This window comes from Bison bison, unplaced genomic scaffold (genome assembly GCF_000754665.1).
Source record: "Bison bison bison isolate TAMUID 2011002044 unplaced genomic scaffold, Bison_UMD1.0 scf7180017864242, whole genome shotgun sequence".
Classification (NCBI taxonomy): Eukaryota; Metazoa; Chordata; class Mammalia; order Artiodactyla; family Bovidae; genus Bison; species Bison bison.
In genome coordinates this window covers 40,308-61,647 of record NW_011494814.1, presented here as the reverse complement: position 1 = coordinate 61,647, position 21,340 = coordinate 40,308, and the positions used below count along the sequence as shown (strand labels likewise).

Below are 21,340 nucleotides of genomic sequence, written 5' to 3'. Positions count from 1 at the left end.
ACAGGCATCTATAGGTGAAGGATCACTTGGCATAAGTCTAATTCCGAGTCTTTTTTTTTTTTTTCTCTTTAATGCTGTTGGAAATACAATTGCAGTCAGTTACACTGGGAAGAACTGCCTCTCTACCCTCAAGTCAGGGACATTAAGCCATAGGGGCCTCCAGGGGCCGTGAGGGGCAATATCCCTCCTCCACATCAAGTGACAGAGGACTAAAAACGCTGCCCTCCACAGAGGTAGTGTTCCTCTGTCCTTCTCTAGGAGACTTTAATAAAGTAACTGAATGAAACGAAATTTGATCAGATGTGTATAGTTCAGCCTTCTTGCTTTGCCCCTTAACAATTTATAAAGGTGTTCCTACCCATGGTTCTGTTTGATTAAATGATATTTGAAGTGTTCCACTCTCTGAGAAAATGTGGTTTATAGCCTTGGCATACATTTACATAATCTCGTTAAGGAAATCTCTTCAGCTTACTTAAACTATCCCAATAAAAAAAAAAAAAATCTTATCTCTGGTAGAAGAAAGACTGTTTTCTCCAAAAGGAATAGGAAACAAATATGGAGTCTGACCACATTTTGAGAATCTAAGGCTCTAATTGTAGTTACATTTTTTATGTTATATATTTGAAGCTTGTTAACAGAGATGGATGAGAAGCAATTGCTGTGTTTGGAGGATACAGTCATGTAAGAAAAGAATGCTGTGGCTAATGTTTTTTAAATGTGGATTTTAAAAATAATTTTTTATGTGTTGCCTTGGAAAATGTTTATACATTTAAAAAAAAAAAAAAAACTGAGGGTGATAAATTACCACCAATCTCTCAAGCTCCCCACTGGAGCCATCAAATTAAGGGTTAACCTCCCAGGATTCCCCTGAATTAATCAGGAGCTAAGCCAGGGGCAGGCTGGGCTAGGGAGAAGGGACTGGCAGAGCTCCACCTCCCCAGAGACGCGTGGGACACAACACTGCAGCCCCCAAGTAAAGGAGCCTTGGCAGGGCTCCCAGCGCCTCCCTCAGGCAGCCCTGTGCACAGAAAACACGCCCCAATCCCACAAGAGCCCAGGGTTTCTGCTTATCAAGAGCTGATCCTCCACTTTCAGGGAACCAAGACAAGGGGTTGTGTTTACAGAGTAGAGGGGTTTTCAGCCCTGATTTAACCGTAAATGTACATCTTTCTTTGCTCATTTAGGAAGCAGTCTGTGATAAGCCATCTCATTTTTCTAAGGTGTCTAGATTCATTCAGCTCTAGATAAAGATGCAGCTAGATGGACCCAAGAGTGGTAGTTTAGTCACTAAGTCATGTCCCAAGTCTTGCGACCCCAGAGACTATGGCCCGCCAGGCCCCTCTGTCCATGGGATTCTCCAGGCAAGATTACTGGAGTGCATTGCCATTTCCTTCTCCAGGGGATTTTCCCAACCCAGGGATTGAACCCAGGTCTCCTGCATTGCAGGCGGATTCTTTACTGGCTGAACCACCAGGGAAACCCCACTTTGTGACCCAATGGCCTGCCCTTCAAACAAAACTGAAAGGATGGCTATGCTAACCACTGGCATAAAAGCCCTTGGAATGCTGGGAGGCACGCAGATTTCCAGGTTCCTTTCCAGCTTTAAAGAATCCAGAGTTTGGGGCATAGGACCTTGGAATCCCTATTATTTGTGTGTGTGTTATTTTTTTAATTGGAGTATAATTGCTTTACAATGTCATGTTAGTTTCTGCTGTACAACAAGGTGAATCAGTCATATGTGTATATGTGTCCTCTCCCTCCCACCACCTTGAACTCCCTGTGCTATACCACAGCTTCCCTCTAGCTAGCTATTTTACACATGGTAGTATATTTATGTCAAACCTAATCTCCCAGTTATCCCACCCTCCCCACTCCCCACCGTCATGTACTTGTCTGTTCTTTACATCTGCATCTGTATTCCTGCCCTGGATCTAGCTCTCCAAGTGATTCTTGTACATGCTCAGATTTAAAAAAGACTAACCCTAGAGGGTTTGGGGTTTTAAATAAATCCCTGATATCAGCATTAGGTGTTGTGGGCTTTCCAATTAAAGAGCAAAATATGTTTCCCCCATGTGCCTGGCTCATTTAGTTATTTGCGTATAGGACAGAGCAAGTTGACTTCAGCTGTAAGAGGAAGAATGCCCCCTTCCTCATGTTTATGCATCATGAGTCTTTGCTTTCAGGACCTTAGGATCTCAGTGAAAACATAGAAATTAGCCCCTGGCTTCCTTCCTTCCTTCCTCTGCCTACCAGAGTTGGGAATGCCCTTACCTACAGCTCTAGGTCTGTCCACTTCTGCAACCCCCCCTTGGTGAATCTTTTCAGCCATCAGACCAAGCATCAACTGGTTGTACTCAAATTACATTCCCCCTCCTGCTCATCTCTTTAACAGTCAAACAAACGGAGTCCCTGGGAATTCACACTTTCTCATTGTCGTCCTTCTACCTGAGAACTGCTGGGGTTCCTCTTCCTTAACTTTGCCCTGAATACTTCCCTTGTACCCAGTCTCACCTCCTTTCTTCTCCACCACCAGAGCTGCCCTTAAGTTGAGCCCATCTAAAACTCTCTCCAGTTCTTGCTAGTCCTCTAGCCTTAAGTGCTAAATCCTACCCAAGCCTGAAGAGCCCTGCTCTTAAGGAAATTTTTAGGGACAAACTTTCAGAAAGCCTCCTACCAGCCACGTGGTTCCTGAATTGATCAGCACCTCTAGACCTAGTTGATGATGACATTCCGCGTCCACCTCTCCTCTGTTGCATCTCCTCTGGCCCTGGAAGAGGCGTGCATCTTTACCTGCTCCCTGCCAAGACCCAATTTCCCCCTGGACCTCTCCCCTCACCCTCAATCTCACCTCTGCCTTGAGAAGTCAACTTATCCCTCTTCTGTCCTTTTTTATCCCCAATTGCTTAAGTTTCATTGTGAATTATGACGAACATTCCTAGAAGCCAGTTTCTAGAAATAAAATCTGAGATGCTGGAAAGGGAAGGGAACTAACACTGCTGTTCTCCTGCCCCTCACAAAGCCCAAAGGCACTTCCTTCAGCTGCGAGCCCTCTCCTCCCCAGTGTCTACCTCTATGGACAAGTTCCGGGTCTCAGATGAATTGGTTTTGTTTTTCAGGCCTTGTGCAAAGACTTAGGTTTCAGAAGTCAAAGAGACAGGGACAGAGAGACCTGTTAGGGTATTTTCTCCAACCGATGATAATGCTCTAAATTCAGGAAATCCCACTCCCTAAAAATTTGCATGAAGTAATTTACATGAGGTTGATATTCTCCTGCTGGTTTAGATTAAGTTGTTAGGCTGTAGGCTAGATGTTTAGATTCAGAAGACCCAGCTAAGCCCTTATCTTTCAGCAGGTTGTGGGCCACCAGAGCCCCCATCACTTAAAAATAATTAGCTAACTCTCCCACCCGAGCTAGTGATTTGATGATCTGTATGCTGAACCAGACCTCTACAGGGGAATAAAAGAAAAAAGACCAGAGTGCCAGAAAGAAGCTTAATTTTTAAGGTAAATTTGGATTCCTTTAAAGGACAAGTAAAAAAAAATCTCTGAAGATGCTCTAAACCTAGGGAATCATAGTTTTTTTCCTGCCTGCAGCTTCTTGGTTCCTCCCTGTGCCTAGCCTTATTCTGTGCTTTACATTATATGTGGAAAATAATGCACATAATACTTAGCACTTCCTTTTGATAAAGAAAATGTTTCATAGGGCTAGTAGTGAGATTTATTCCTAAAAGAATGGAGAATAGCTTCCAGATGTATTTTCCCGTCATGGACTTTCTTTCCTTAAGTATTGACAGAGGGGAGGTTTTATCAAGGTCTTTGTGATGGGCTTGTTTATAATGAGAAGATATTAGTGGAGCGCATCTAAGTGTTTATCACCAACAGATGACAGAAAGGAGCATATGGCAGGAAGAGAAATATATATTTGTCCAAGAATCATGGCTTGTTAACACTCCCACATTCGTCCTAAACTCCGTGATCATGTACTCTCTACATGGCACACGCTTACTTGTTGTGTCCAAGAAGAAAACTAAACGTCAGACACTGATTTCTTCAATGTGGAACTGTCAAATGATGCTAATTTGGACATTTTTATCAAAGATGGTGGGATTTCCACTCAGAAATCCTGTGCTTACTGCTTTACTGTTGCTGGTGTCTGGGCAGTGCTGTGTAAGGGGTTTAGAAAAATATGGGCTTTAGCATTTTTGCACAGCTCTTTATGATAAAACAAGAACAATGAAAGGAAATGTGAGAACTGAGCTCTTACATAAAACTGAGCTCGGGGTTCAAGAATCTTTTCACTCAGAAATCTCTTTTGAAGAATGTCTGTAGATTAAAGACCAGACCAACACAAACCTTTAGGACACAGAGGCAATTTTTACCTGGCGTTGGCCAAAACCAAAGCACCGTTCCAACTCAGATAGGACCCCTAAACCCCTACTGATTAATTCTTAAAGTACACTCTGCATTGATTAGCTGGCAGCTGTCCTTGGAAGCTCCTGCCCTCACCATGGAGCTGTCAGGGGAGGGGCAGGTAGGGTAACAGCACAGTGACAGCCCCTCTACTGAGCAGTAGGTCATAGAATTCTCTAGAACTTAGACAGAACCCTAGGTATCAGTACCTGACTCTTATCTTCCCTTTTATATCTGAGGAAACGCTGCCTTGGTCAAGCTAGAGGACGTGCCACAGGTCACCAGAACCAGAACTGAGATCAATTGTTCTGTTTCCCAATTCAATGTTATTTCTAAGCCACAGTATTCCTTTCACTTTAAAATTATTATTTTTATGGTTTCACAGTTCTTGAAATCATATTAGTATTTAGGTTTATCTACTTGTATTCAACATCATTTCTCATTCACCTGCTTAACTGTACAAAAAAAGCCACCCCATTCTTTGGGATATTACCACGGGGCCTGGCGACCATGTGGCAAGCTTGGCATTTATGCCAGAATGGAATTGTGGGTGGAGAAAAAGGGGGCTTAGAGTTTTCAGAAATGGTCACTTTTTAAGCAAAAGTAATCATTATAGAGTGAGAGAAATTCAATTTAGAGAAGTTAAGTTGCTTTAGGCTTCAGATACTCAAAGGGCTGGCATGGTGGGAGGATGCCTTTGGTGTTCTTCTCTTATCTATGTTTTCTCTGTTGGTAATTCCATTGAATTGCTTGGTTTTAAGTATCACTGCCAGTCAAAAAAAAAAACCAAAGTGAAGCACAAACCAACCAACCAACCAAACAAGTCTTCAACCATACCTTCATCTCTCATCTCTTAAGCACTCAACCCCTTTTTCCAACAATCGAAGGACACCTTCCCCAGCAGCTCCCGAGGCTGCTCAAATACTAAGTGTCCACAGGGAAATCTTTTTCATCCCTTTGCCAGCAATTCCTGCATTCCCAGTCACCATTTGGTCTACCATCATCTTCTATGACACAGGCTCAAAATCACCACGCTTCTCTCCAGGTCCCATTACCAACTTCTACTGCTTGTACCTAGTATTTGCCCCATCTCTGTCTCTTCTGCTGCTGCTGCTGCTGCTGCTGCTGCTGCTAAGTCACTTCAGTCGTGTCCGACTCTGTGCGACCCCATAGACGGCAGCCCACCAGGCTCCCCCGTCCCTGGGATTCTCCAGCAAGAACACTGGAGTGGGTTGCCATTTCCTTCTCCAGTGCATGAAAGTGAAAAGTGAAAGTGAAGTCGCTCAGTCGTGTCTGACTCCTAGTAACCCTATGGACTGCAGCCTACCAGGCTCCTCCATCCATGGGATTTCCAGGCAAGAGTACTGGAGTGGGGTGCCATTGCCTTCTCCGGTCTTTTCTGCTAACCCTCGTTGAAATGCTCCTGGCTCCCTGGGTGTCTCCAATAGGTTATCTTTTGTATTTGTTTCTATTGTACTTTATATTCCAGCCCTTTTCTCTATCTGGAACCCCTTTTACCATTCCATGATTATATCTTATGGCAGTTTTAATTTAGTGCCAGTTTCACATAGCCTTCCAGATCCATTCAGTCAAAAGTATTTTCTGCCTACCCTGACATCCCCAAAATTTCATTCTATACCTTTCCTTTGGTGCACACTTTTTATTTAAGAAGATAGTATTTTTTTTTTTTGAACATCTACTGTGTATCAGGCATATACCCAGGCACTTTGTATACATTTCTACTTAATCCTCTCAGCAGCCCTATATCCCAGAGGTCCATATTTTACTGGTGTTGGATACAGCTTGGACGTGGGGACTCCACTCCCTGGGTGATTTCAATGTGTAGTAAGGTTGAGAACCACTGGTAGAAGTCCAAACACTTTAGCCAGACACTATCCTGTAGTAGATATCACCTCTGATGTTCTAAAAAACACATGTTGGACCCCAGCCCAGTCCTACCTAATTAGAATCTCTGGGGCAGGGAGCCTTGGAGTCCATGCTTTAACAACACTGCACAGGAGATTCTGTCATATAACCAGAATGCAGAAACCACTTGAGCAGACCCTATGTCGTCTCCCAATCTTAATATATTAAGAGTAATTGTTTGTTTCCTCTCACTGTATATTGTCTGTAAACTCTTGAGAACTGGTTTACATTTGATCCACCTTGGTCTTCTCTCTGGTACCTATCAAGACTCCTTGCATATGTTTTAGAAACTAAAAAACCCAAAGAGTGCCCTTTGATGACCTCATTAAGAAAACAGAAGACATCTTTACAGAGTACTTACTCTCTGTACTAGGTTTTTAATCCCTAATATGCTGACCTGAAAGTAAGCAAGTCATTTCAATTCCCTGAGCATCATAGTTGCATGACTATGCAGTGCCAGAGCTAGGATATGAACCCAGATCTTCTGATAATACTTTTTATCCAGCCTCAGGCCTTCAAAGCAACTACAAAGTAAAACAAACAAACAAACTGTTTGATACATGTTCTCGCCATGTTTCTAAAATCTAAACATAACTTCTCACAATGGGAGGGAAAAAAAATTGTTGGCCTTATGAAATGGATTTGGGGGAAATACCTAAATTTAACCCCAAAATTAATTACACGACCTAACATATCTTTTCTTCTCTTCAACCTCACTCTCCCCCACCCCCAGATGAACATACACTCAGACAAACACACTCTGATGTTCTTTGACATTTCTTGACAACTGCTTTGTTTATTGCATTGGCGATTTTCTTAGGTTTTTTTTCCCTTCTTAGTTTGTATAGTTTCTCAGACTTTTCAAATAATTTGGGCTTCTGCCATATATGAAATCATTTCAAAGGTTCATATACAGTTTACTTAAGGCAGTAAATTGGCATCTGGTATAAACTTCTAATGTTTTGGTGCAATATGAATATGCACTTAAAACGTATAAAAGCATAACAAAGTTGAAATGGCGCTCAAACACAACCTGGTGCTGACAAGTACCCAGTCATGTCCAACTCTGCAACACCATGGACTGTAGCCTGCCAGGCTCCTCGGCCCATGGGATTTCCCAGGCAAGAATACTGGAGTGGGTTGCCATTTCCTTCTCCAGGGGCAAACACAACCTGGAAACATGGATTCTAAGCTCTCTTTGCCATTTCCAAGCCCGATGATTCTGGTTAGGGGAGGAATGTTACAGAGCCACTTTCCTCACTTAAAAACTGAAAAGGAGAATGACCTAAAATAGACTCTCCCAATTTTTCTCCCAAATACAAATGGCATGATCCTTTAAAGCAATAATTACTTATTTGGCCTGTGGTCAAGATCAAATGTATCATCAGTCCTTATCCTTATTATTTTTAAGGGCAAACAGAATTATAATGAAAATTTTTATACTTCTTTACGATTTAGAAAGTGTTTACCACAACTGCCTCCTTTGACTTTCATGACAAAGCTGCAGAATAGTCATTATTATCCCCATTTCACAGAAAAGAAAGAGATGCAGTGAGGTAGAGTGGCTTTCTCCAGGAGAACAAAATCAGGAGATGGCAAACCTAGGTCCCTGCCCAACCCAACTTTTGACCCCTTTCAACAGCTCAGTGGCCATGGGCAAAGCTGGAGGAGATCAGAGGCGGGTGGCTCTGACATGCACACAGCTCCCCAGTAGCCTGCCTGGCTTCCTCAAATGTCTGCTACCCCAGATGCCTTTAAATTGCTTTGGAAGAGAATACCAAGTGGGGATTTATTTAACATATCATTTCTGGGTGTGAGTTTTCCTGAGCATTTATAGATCTGTGTTTTTCCAAGAAGCTGAGTGTTCCTGATAAAACAAGACAGATAATGATAAATGAGCATCTATGTAAGCCTAGCTGGGAGGAGGACCAGGGACTGTTAACACCCCTCCTGTGAAGCTAATCCCATTTCTTTTAGCTCTTTCTTTATTAGTTAATGAGGTCTTGCAAAAATATGTGTCTGTGATGATGTTTTAGCATCCTTGCCTCTAGGAACATTTTCAAATATTCATAAAGCAGCTCGTCTGACCAAAGCTGAAAGCAAAGGTGCATTAAGCATGAATTTAGTCAACTTCAATGTGGGTGGTCAAAAAGCTGCTCCTAAAATAACCTAAATAATCCTCCTCATTGGTTTCCAGATCCACAGCTCTGGGCTCAAACATGAAGGAGGACAGGGAAGAGTACATTTAGAACAGCCAGGACTCCGAAGGGCGGCCCCATAAGCTTTGATCCTGCTTCCTGACTGACAGCAGAGTGGCTTTGCTTTTGGAAGACTGAATAACTTAAAAACACAATGAAAAAGGAATTACCAGCCTAGTCCCTAGGAAGGAGAGCAGATGCTAGTTCTTATCGCTCCAGGGAGGTCAGAGACCCACTTCCCACTTCAGTTTCCTCCAACAAAGAGGGAAAAGGAGACTCTCAAAAGGTGTCTCTGGTGCTCACGGGTGCATTTGGAGAGGCAAACCAAACACAGAAACTCGACCAGCTACAAAACTGAGCTCCAAGGTACAGGGAATGGTGGCAAGTACTTCTACAACCTGGTTTGGAGGGTACTCCACGCTGTCACAGGGCACGAGGAACCCAACTAGGGTACACACACACATACATATACACATGTGCCTTCCGTCACCCAGAAGCAGGGCCACACAAATCCTCATTCTTTCCATCTTTTTATGATTTCATTTTCCCAAAACATTATTTAAGGAAACTCACATTGTGACTCATCTCCTGTGTTCAATTCATAAACAAAGGAATTTTTTCAAAAGATGGCTTTATAAAAACGTATCACTGAAAATAATGTGAAGATGATGAACCAACTTTGTTTGGTTCTGGGTGGGTGGCCAGGACTATCCATGGCATACTTTGTCTAAGAAACCAAAAATCGCAGCACACTGTTCTCCCTCCTGTTTCTGAGCAAGTACTTCAGAGCTATCACCAAAATGGTGCAAGCCTTCCTGATCTACTGCCCTAAGAGCTCAAAGAACAAATCATACGCTGAGGTCCTCTGACCTTTGATCCCAGAGGGCATTGTGATAAAGATTGGTGTTACATGTACAGGTAACTCAGCACTGCCTAACATGGAATGTCTATGCTCAAAAGGACACATTCATGTCATTGTCACTGAATCTCTTAATCACTGGAGTCTTTGGCTTTTTTGAGAATGAAGGAAAGCTCTGAGCCACACTTCTGAAGAGAGACGTCCATGGAATCCCGTTCAGTAGAAATGTGGAGAAGGACACATATCGTCCACTAGTAAGGGATGAAAATGCAAACATTTCTGTTTGCAGCTCAGGGCTCACTTTGTCCTTTTATCTGGTTGTGAACTTCCTCTAAACCTGAAAAAAAAAATAAGTCCTGAAAAATAGCAATAGCACAGTAATAATGCTGCCCTGAGAAATGCTCAGAGTACAAGACTATTTCTCTTTTGTCTCTTGCCTTGAGGACACTGAGGGCACTTTGACAGCCCTTATGATTACACCAGATTCAAGCTAACATTCGTTATTCCAGATGCGATTCTGCATTTCTCAAAAGAAGTACTGTTACAGCCCGGATGTAAATTTGACTGTGTCCTGTACTTAATGTTCTATTCCAGGTGATTCACATAACGGGCCGGCTACGACTGAGGGTGTCACTGTCCCACGGGAGGACCGTCCCCAGCCAAATCATGGGGCTCGTGGTTGTGGCTCATGCCCTGCCTCCCCCTACGATCAATGAAGTCAGAATTGACTGCCATATGTTCGTCACTCGAGTAAATATGGACCTCAATATCATTTACTGTGAAAATAGGTACTTCGTTTTTGTTTTCATTTGCCCTGTTGTATGTTGCACATTGGTAAGGGCTGGTGTTTTCAGCAGTCTGAAGGATTTTACTCTCCCAATGAGGCTCATTATAAATCCTGATCTTATTTTTAATGGCTGCTTGGACTGACACCAACCATGCTTTTTATTTGAAATTTACATCACTGCCCTAATTTACATTAGGGACAACAATGGGATGAATTAGGATACCCAGGCATCCATATGCTGTAACTGAGACCCATTTTGGCTGAGAACCCAAGGAGAGAGCAGGACTGAGACATTCTTGGCAAAACAATGCAGCGAGAGCTATCTCCTAATGCCTCAGCCAGACCCCCTTCCTGACTACTGCAAGGGCCCAGCCTTATGATGGGCAGTGTTCACACGGGCATTGAGTACCTTCTCCTAGTCAGCTCGGGCTGGTGGGACTAATCCCCATAGACCAGGTGGCTCAAACAACAGACATTTCTCACAGTTCTGGAGGCCGAGAAGTCTAAGATCAAGGTGCAGGCTGACGAGGTTCCTTTGGTGGCAGGCTGGGGTAGGGGTGGGAGGTGGGGGTGCAGGGTCGGGGGTGTCTTCCTGGCTTCTTGCTATGTTCTCATATATGGGAGGGCAAGCTCTGATCTTTCTCCGTATTATAAGGACACTAATCCCATCATGGGGGCTCCACCTTTATGACCTCATTTAAACCTAATTACTCTCAAAGGTCCCACCTCCAAATACTATCCCAAGGTAGGAGTGGGGGTGTAAGGACTTCAATAGACAAATTTAGGAAGTACACAAACATTCAGTCCACAAAGCATGTAGAGAACAAATAAGAATTTGAGATTCCCTAGAGGAAAAAAGACAAAAAAGAAATTTGTAGAACTCTTCAATAACACTTCATAAGCCTGAGGATTTCACTTGGATAGATTAAAGAAAGATGACCCATCATATAAGTGACTTGGCAGCCCTTCCTCAACACTGAGCTTTTACAAAAGGACTTTTTAGCCTCTGGTTAAGAAGTTCACTGTTTCATTAGGCACAAAGCAAGGGACAAGGAGATGGGACAGTGCCCCTTCAGACCTCTCACCTAGAAGTCACCAGTCTATCATCAGGCTGATGTGAGGAAGAGAGAATCCCGGGGCAGGAGGAGGGGGTGGAGGGGAGGTGCTCACGTGTGGCTGTGGGAAGGAAGCTTGGCAGTGTTGTTCCTCCGTGGGGACAGGATTGGGGGGCGGGGGTGGGAACAAAAGAACAGGTGGTCAAGTGGTTTAGGAAAGTGATCTCTCTCCCGGGCCCAGACATGAAGAAGACAGGCAGTGCCCACATCCAGTCCACTGGGAAGCGCTAAAGATGTTGGGATCAAACTAGAAATGTCTGCCCTTCCCAGTCAGGCTTTGATTCAGAGGAAAGGATTCACTGGGAAGAGATAACCCACCCAAGCTTTAGCGTGTTCAGGCAGGGAGAAGATATCATGAGCCTGTCACTATTATCTAATGAGTAGTTCGATCTATTTGTCAAGTTTTGAGAGTATTTATTAAAATTCTTATCACCATGACTATACACCTACCTGGCTATGTGCAAGGCATTCTTCAATGGCCACAGAGAATCAGGAAGATGAGTTCAGCAGAATGAGTAGCTAGAGTTGGCCAGGAATAGTAGGGAGTGCTAACATTTATTGAACACTTCCTACACCCTCGGCGGCGTGCGAAGCACATTGAAAGCGCTATCTCATTGAAGCTTCAGGACAGTTCTGGAGGCTGGTGTTGCCCATATCCACCAGTGCCAGGCAGTGTCAGCTTAGAGAGAGAGGGTAAGTGTCTTGACTGAGGCCAAGACTTGAACTCTATCTGTCAGACTCAAACACCCTAGCTCTCTCTGCAGGACCTCCCTGTGCTCCCTGTCTCTAATTTCTCTTCAGAAGCCAGGTTAAATGGTATGGAAGCGGTCCAAATAACCACTGTGGGGATCTTTCATATGTGTGCACCCATGAAAGAGAATATACAGCCCATAAAGCAGTCTCTTCTGTTTTAAAATGTACAACATTGGATACCCAGGGAGGCGGCAGACAGTCAAAGCATGAACTATAGCTTTGCGTCTTTGAAAACAAATGTCAGTTCCCTTGATTGAGAGTTCTACGAGCACCACTCACCACCACCAAAAAAAAAAAAAAAAAATGAAGCCTCATCTCATTTACCTAGCTCCCAGAAATCCTTAAGCCATCACTTAATTCTCAGGCCTGTGGTCACAGGTTGATTAATTCTTTTGATGCACTCCATGGACTTGGGTGCCTGATGGTGCCACTCTAGTAATTGAGATCACTTTCTATGGCCCACTTCATGTATCTTTCCTCCCATTAAAACATGTCTTTTTTTCCACAACCCCTTATTAGCCAGTATAATACAGCATTATTTCCCTACTGAAGATGACAGTAATTATTTAAAAGGACCCCTGTTAGAAGTAATTGCATATTTAATCTGAGAGAACAGCATATCTTGTGTGCCCAGCACCATGCTACATTCACATCATTTCATTCATTAGTACCCTCACCAGCCTCTGAAGTTGTTTCACAGATGAGGAAACTGGGTCTCAGAGTATAGGTTGTCATCAGGATTTTGATCCTGATATACAGGTTGTCAGACTGGTCTAGGGTTTTCTACACATAGATGAAGAGGTCTTTGAACACGGAGCTCATCACATTCACCTTGATAATAGGCTCTGGGAGTATATAGAAGTGTTTCCATTGTTTTGAAGGATTTCATTCAAATAAAAAGTAAACTAAAGAACTCTCTTCCCTAAAGAACCGGGTGCCTTTCCCCAGGGTTCATTGTTTACTTAGGGAATTGCTAACTAGAAAACAGGGGCCTCTCCTGGACTCTCCTCAGAATCCCCGGACAGCCTTGGGCAAAGCCAACCTCTGATGCTTTCAGAGGATCCAGCAAATTCCAGAAACACCATGGAGGGAATGAGGGCCTTTAATGACATCCTTATTCACTCGTTTGCAGAAAGGGGGTGTGAACTGTGCTTGGAAAGCAACTAATGGTTTTAGGAAAACACCAGCTGATCTGTTTTATACCAAAAAACCAAGGACTCGTGAGAAAACACTCCAAGAATTCTATTTTGGCCAAAGATATGATTTAAATTGCTAGACACTGAGAAATTCACTCCCTGGGTAGGGTATTTTCATTATATCCCATATTATCCTGGTTTGGTTTGGTTTCTTATTTCCTTGCCTTTGGGGGTCAGATTTCACTCCCCCTGCAGCGCTCTCACGGGTTTCTTCAAGGTGTCATAGCTAAAGATTCACTTAATATTTGATAAATCATAAAACATAAAAAGCACAGGGACAGTAAAGAGAATCAATTAAACAAGAGATAAATTCTCTCTGGGACGGACGAAAATGAACCTGAACTTGGACGGGGAGGAAGAGAAGCAGCATTTCAGCGCGTTTGTGTAAACCAGGCAGATTCCACACCCCCCAACGTGTTTTCCAATTTTTGTTCTATTTTTCTGTGCTCCTGCCTGAGGACATTGGCGTCTGGACAATCAATGACAGAGGCTTACACACACGTACAGTCGAGCACAAGCCCAGCAGAGCTGCCGAAATGGTTTAAAAGTTTCCGTGTGGAATCCACCACAAAGTCCCAGTTAAAAGGGCTAGGAGTGAGAGCTGAGCTCTCAAATGACTCAGACAAAAAAAAGATAATACCCCCAGGCATCTGTATGTCTCAGCATTTAAATTATATCCCTTGAAATGCCAATTTGGATTTTGTGCCAAGAAGCAGTTGAAGCCTTTTTTCATGGAAATACCCAATAGAAGACCAATCTGTTTAAATGAAAGGTGTCTCTAATCATTTGGTATAAACATAACATGTTTTTATTTTATTATGTAACCTTGAATTATCTTAGCCTCTAATGAGGATCTCGTATTGTTACTGATTCTCAATAATTTCATGGAATTATGTTGTCTAAATGCATATTCCGAAACTAAAGAAAAAAAGAAAAACCTAGTTAATTATTTCAACACAACTGCTTGATCCAGCGCATTTCTGGCTTCAGAAAAGGACTGTTACATGTTAAAGAAAATTAATTTTATCTAAAAGGGGTTTTCCCTCAGTGCCAAGTCCTCGCAGGTACCCTGGTATAAGGAAAATTGTCAGTAGATCTGTTTCTAAGTCACTGAACTATTTGTATATTTCCCTTGCTTCTGATTTCCAGCCTGTATTCTTCTCTTTGTAGGATTAGTGATTATATGGATCTGACCCCCGTAGACATTGTAGGGAAGAGATGCTACCACTTCATCCATGCCGAAGATGTCGAGGGCATCAGGCACAGTCACTTGGACTGTAAGTACCTCCGGTGCGCGGGGACAGCCCAGCTGGGGTCCTCTCTCCTGGATGCTTTTTTTTTTTGGTTTCCATGCCAATTTCTCCCTTCACATCTCCTGCACATTTGAGATGACTGTCAGTGCACAGTGAGAAAAAGTGAGACATAAATCACTTCAACTTGTATTGGAATTAGATTGAAAGCTGGATCTCGGGGCCCGGAGAAATTGCTGGATCTGTAGGTGCTCACCCCGGATTTCGTGGTCTCCTGTGTGCTCTCTCCCATGATGTAATGGGGGGACCTTTGTCTTAAGTGCCTTCTCGACCCTTTCATTTTCTAGAGCTACTTCCACTCTGAAATTTGTGGTATCCGTTTCAAAATAGACGTGGGAAAAGACAAGTTCAGCTAGGCCAGAGCCTCATAAAAATTCCTACTTGACTATCCACAGACCTGGGATGGGGAGGGGGAGGGGAGGGGCAGAGTGTGGATACTGCAGCTCTCAAAGGTGCTGACTTTTCACTGTATTTCTACAAAGAGGGTTATTTAGAGAGGCGGGTACCTCCATGTCCCGTCTCTTGGAAGGGCCAAAGTCATCTCAGCTCTTTGAGTCTGGTTCCCGGCTCCTGACCAGCAGGCTCACCTCCAAGGCACCTTTTGTGGGTGTTTAAGCAAAGCCGGGCCAGCAGAGCTCCGCTGGGTCCACACAGTGACTCACACACCAGCATCCTCATGTACTTTTCCCTCATCATACTTCAAGGGGCTGTTTTCACTGTGAGCGCAAGGGATCTCAAGTCCCATCGGGAGGCACCGTGGCCCTCTTAGGAAGAAGCTCTCTTTTCCATTGAGAGGTCCTTTTTATGACCATTCCGTAGACTCTTCCTAGAAGATGCGGGCTCTGCCATCTACATTCCTAGAAGGTTCTAAACCCAGTTCTGAACTCTGGTTTTAAATGCGTGCCAGGGGACACAAATGAGATGGTCCAGCTTGAAACGGAAGCTTTTATGTAGTCGGATCAGCCGGGTGGCCTCTGTGTTAACATTGTCTTCCCTTTCTGGCCATGGTTGAGGACAGCTGTTTGAGCTCTCTCCGGCCCTTTGCAGTTGTTGACTCGTTTCAAACTGAGATCTTCAGAAGCATGATGGAGAGACAGTAAGCTAGCCGGAGTCTCAGAGTGTGAGCACCTCGCGCTGTGTGTTGAACCCTGCATTAGCAGCACTGGCGTGGGAACGGGGTCAGTGTCAAGCTCTGTATGTGCTGTGTCTCTGGGAAGAGGCTGGCTGCGAGGCAGCTCTGGCAGATTCTACTCCCAACCCTGAGTGCGTGCCTTGGTATGGCTCCTTGGGGATTTAGGGAGCCCACTTGTTGCTGAGAACAAATGGGTGTCGGGTATCACAGGAGCAGATGGTTCTTCAATTAATTGAGGGGAAAAAAATGATGCTGTTTCCTGAAAAGAAACATCGGGTTCTTTGTAGCTGGGAATTTAGAGAAAATGGAGAAAAATCAGGATCTTTGGAGGAAGCTGTGAGTACATTTTGTGATGCAGATATGCCAGAGATTCAGACTTTTAAAATGAATGCATGTTTGTAAGACACAGTCATAGACCATGTGCGTGTATGTGGATTTGGGGTGGGGGGGTGCTTTTCCATTCTGGAATCTTAATCGAGGTCTAAATTCAGAAACCTGATGCTGACAAAAAAGAACTTTGTCATCCTCCGTTATTATTTGGAAAACGTCATGCTATCTCTCTGGGATTTGATTTACAGCTTGAAGAAATACAATTCCTCAGGAACAGTGAGCCAGGGCAGTTCATTTCTTCCCATAAAGCAAAGGTCTCCAACAAATACATTTGAAGCCATCCTTTCCGATCTACTTTTATCTCGTTTTCAGTACCTGGAATAATTTGAGCGTGCTGAAAATAAACAACTCCGTCCACCATTCAGTATTGTGCTAGTATCCTAATTTTCCTGGTATCTTGCCAACTAATAAACACAGAAGGTATGCTTTCAAATTCTGTGATTTTTTTTTTCATTACTTGATATTGACATACTGGCTATTGCTTTATGATTTTGTCTGCTAACAATGATTGACTTCAGTCTTTCAACTCTTATACACATGACTTCTAATTTTAAGTTCTTTTAATAACCTTAAACGCATGAAAAACAAATAGAATGAGCTGATAATTCAGCACAGTAAAATACACTTAACATATTTAGCTATCACGCTGTGGAATAACTCCACAATGTCAAGTAGCACACAATTAGTAAAACTGTAGGGGGAGGAAAAAGGAGTGTTTTGATCCTGAAGAATTTTGATCCTAATCAGATTGAGATTTCAGCGTTCTTGTAGTGCTTAATATCTTCAATCACACACACACACAAATCAAACCGATGCCAGTGTCAGCTTTTGCATTCGGTGACTGAAATAAAATGCTAAAATATACAAATGCATCTCGCTTTGTACAATAAACATTAACATCATTATAAAGTAAGATTGAGTCTAAAACTGTGTGATGGAATGTCTGATGTTTACCTAATTCTCAAACCAAAGCCAGCCCAGTAACAAAATGACAGAGCATGTAATAAGTCTTGGTTGTGTAAACACTGGAAGAAAAGGCAAAAAGCCAGCACAGCATCTTGCTTGTCCAGAGCCCTAGGCTATTACTGAACGATGCCTCAACCGTGCCTTCTTGGCAGGAGAAGGTCATGGTGACATGGAATCAGCTCAAGAATAAGATAGAATTCTAAAACAAAGGGATGGTTAAAAAATAAACCACATTAACTATTTAGCTTTTCCTCCTAAAGCTATTGGCACAATTCCTGGCTCTGTCCATGAAAGGCAGGTTGTAGTCATCTGATCTTACTTCTGATATTTTGAGATCTGTCTTCTGCTCCAGTTTATGGATAAAACTTTAAAAAAAAAAAAAAGACTTGACAGCCTTTGATAACTCAAAATGCTATCTTTATCACTCAGATCTATTTTCCTAGCATAGGCAACTGTAAATCTATAGATGAGCTTGTTTCTAGAATAAGAAAAGTAAAAGGAAATCTCAGCTGCACCAGGATTTGACACCTCTGATAAAGTGAACCAAAAAACTTTGGACCATTTACTCTGCCACTGGGTTCACGTGAGACACCCGAGAGGTCGCTGGGTTCCAACATGAAGAATCACTAAGAATTGCATTATATACGCCAATACAGTGGGTTAGTGAAATGACAAAATCACGGGAGTTTAGGTCCTCTTCCGTCACACTGTGCCAAAGACCTGTGTGATACTTCCTTCTTTATGCCACCTCACTGGAGTCACTGAACCTAGCTTCATTGATTCTTCAGGCCAAATTGAGCAAATCAACATTTTAAAGTTTGAACTTTAAATCATCCACATTAGCAATGATTTGAGTCCCTTTGCCTATCACCCTGAAGCTTTCCAGGGTTCCAAGGTGGCGTTAGTGGTGAAGAACCCGCCTGCCAATGCAGGAGATATAAGAGACTCAGGTTCTATCCCTTGGTTGGGAAGATCCCCTCGAGAAGGGCATGGCAACCCACTCCAATATTCTTGCCTAGAGAATCCTCATGGACAGAAGAGCCTGGTGGGCTGCGGTCCTTAGTGCCATGTCAGCCTGGAGTCACACACTCCCCTTACCTATAGGAATGGCTCGACCCTGCCCTGCTGTGCCTCTGCCTACAGTCCAGTAAATGGAAGGGCAAACCATTAGTGCCACCCAGAGAAACATGCCTTGTGTTGTGCTTTCGTCCCCGTCTACAGAAGATGCTCCTTTTGCCTTGAGATATCCTTAGGGTTCTTCCCGGGTCACATCAGCAACGACTCTTAAAACCTGGAAAGAGTGGCCTGAGGGGAAAACTTCCTTTCTCTTCATTACAATGTGTCCCAGCAGCAAGGCTCAAGGCTCCGCACAGTGGAGCTTTAGGGGAGGAAAAAGGAGCTCGAAAGTATAGAAGTGGCATCAGTTTTCCCTTCCTAGAACTGGGCCCAGGATGAGAAAACTCTGGCAGGGTTATTTCAGAAACAGAGGAGGACTTCCAGCTTGTCTATGAGATCATTAAAGTTAAAAAGCACCACCTACCCAATGCATTGGGGAGGTGTTAAAAAAAATACAGTAGCCTGTTTCTTTCTTAATTACAAAATTCTATACTTCCGAACAAAACGAATACACAGCTACCTGGCATAATGCATTCCATGCTGTTTTGCATCAATAACCCCTACACTTCCCTCCTGAAGGCGTCTCATCGCCAAATGCAAGCCGACTGCTTAATGCAGGACTAATTAGTATACCCCCTTCCAGTCTGCAGGCCCTCCATTGTAATTCCTTCCCAGCTCATTTTTTTCCACAACCGAGCATCAATCAAAGTAAGTGCCCTGCCTGCCTAGGAAACACAAGATGCCCTGCATGCATTTGTCATCTGCCACACAAACAAAGGGGGAATTGAATTGTTGATTTGGGTATGCAGCCATTGCCTGCAGTAGAGGAAGGCTCCAGTGAAGGAAGGAGGGAAGGTGTAGAGTTTGCTGGGTGGGCCACGTGCAGATGGCACAGGGGATGTATTTTCTGATCTTGGATTTTTCCAAGGCTGGGTCTTCAGGGATTTAGCTGCCACCTGATCACTGGCTGGACTTTCCCCCCACCAAAGCAAATGAGTTTTTTCCTCTTCTTCCATATGAATATGAAAATTCACATGAAAGGAAATGCTCGTAATAGCTGGCACGTCTGCCTTTTTTCAGAAGCCAAGTCAGCCTAGCCTGTCCATTAACTAAAAAGATTGTCACACGGAGACAAAATTAAGTCAGGCTTTTATGCAGGAGCGAATTAGTATTATTACTTTACACCTTTTTTTTTTTTTTTTAGCAAGTGCTGATTTGGGTTTCTAAGTCCCAGGTCAGGCACACAGAGAGAACAGAGACCAGCAAGGGCCTGCCCACCAGCTGGGTGCTCCATTGCATTCTAGAAATGCCAAATTTCAGGCCAAGCCTCAGGTTTACTGAGACCAAACATGCAGTTAACAAAGGATCCCTAGCTGACTCACATTCATGTAAAAGTTTGAGAAGTACTGACCTCACTGGTATTTAGAAGGCATTGTTTTACATGGAGTAAAATACAGATCAACTAGTGATCTTAAGGAGTTCATTTATTCTCCCTCCAAGAGGTGAATTTTATTAATAGTAGTAAAAATGTGAATAGTCAAATGGCTCTGAGGGCATCTCAATCAGTGTTCAAATCAAATAAGCGTGGTAACTCGATTAAGAGTTCAACTTCTTTATAAGCATATAAAGTTTTGAGTATCAGTGGAGAAAGTTAATAGGGTAGAGATGGTAGTAACTGTCAACTTGTAAGCAAACGTCAGTTTTTTCCCCAGGTTAATATTTGTCTAGGTACTTGATGTGTGAATAGGACAGTCATATTTTCCCTGTTCAAGGTCATCTAACATTTGTGAGCATTTACTACAGACAGTTATTATAATTGTTATATAATTGATTATATTCTTTGCAGCCAAAGATGGAGAAGCTCTATACAGTCAGCAAAAACAAGACCAGGAGCTGACTGTAGCTCAGACCATGAACTCCTTAATGCCAAATTCAGACTTAAATTGAAGACAGTAGGGAAAACCACTAGACCATTCAGGTATGACCTAAATCAAATCCCTTATGATTATACAGTGGAAGTGAGAAATAGATTTAAGGGCCTAGATCTGATAGACTGAGTGCCTGATGAACTATGGATGGAGGTTCGTGACATTGTACAGGAGACAGGAATCAAGACCATCCCCATGGAAAAGAAATGCAGAAAAGCAAAATGGCTGTCTGGGGAGGCCTTACAAATAGCTGTGAAAAGAAGAGAAGCGAAAAGCAAAGAAGAAAAGGAAAGATGTAAGCATCTGAATGCAGAGTTCCAAAGAATAGCAAGAAGAGATAAGAAAGCCTTCTTCAGTGATCAATGCAAAGAAATACAGGAAAACAACAGAATGGGAAAGACTAGAGATCTCTTCAAGAAAATCAGAGATACCAAGGGAACATTTCATGCAAAGATGGGCTCGATAAAGGACAGAAATGGTATGGACCTAACAGAAGTAGAAGATATTAAGAAGAGGTGGCAAGAATACACAGAAGAACTGTACGAAAAAGATCTTCACAACCAAGATAATCATGATGGTGTGATCACTCACCTAGAGGCAGACATCCTAGAATGTGAAGTCAAGTGGGCCTTACAAAGCATCACTATGAACAAAGCTAGTGGAGCTGATGGCATTCCAGTTGAGCTATTTCAAATCCTGAAAGATGATGCTGTGAAAGTACTGCACTCAATATGCCAGCAAATGTGGAAAACTCAGCAGTGGCCACAGGACTGGAAAAGGGCAGTTTTCATTCCAATCCCAAAGAAAGGCAATGCCAAAGAATGCTCAAACTACCACACAATTGCACTCATCTCACACGCTAGTAAAGTAATGCTCAAAATTCTCCAAGCCAGGCTTCAGCAATACGTGAACCGTGAACTTCCAGATGTTCAAGCTGGTTTTAGAAAAGGCAGAGGAACCAGAGATCAAATTGCCAACATCTGCTGGATCATTGAAAAAGCAAGAAAGTTCCAGAAAAACATCTATTTCTGCTTTATTGACTATGCCAAAGCCTTTGACTATGTGGATCACAATAAACTGTAGAAAATTCTGAAAGAGATGGGAATACCAGACCACCTGACCTACCTCTTGAGAAACCTATATGCAGGTCAGGAAGCAACAGTTAGAACTGGACATGGAACAACAGACTGGTTCCAAATAGGAAAAGGAGTACGTCAAGTCTGTATATTGTCACCCTGCTTATTTAAGTTATAT

The 21,340-nt window shown here is 43.0% G+C and overlaps 1 protein-coding gene across 1 annotated transcript in view; it reads left to right on the top strand.

Annotated features, from left to right (window-relative positions):
* NPAS3 (neuronal PAS domain protein 3) overlaps positions 1–21,340 on the top strand; it is a 940,521-nt gene that overhangs the window by 899,617 nt on the left and 19,564 nt on the right. The window contains exons 9-10 of the mRNA XM_010847026.1: positions 9,988–10,181; positions 14,415–14,521. Coding sequence (XP_010845328.1) covers positions 9,988–10,181; positions 14,415–14,521 — 301 coding nt within the window. The remainder of the gene's footprint in view (positions 1–9,987; positions 10,182–14,414; positions 14,522–21,340) is intronic.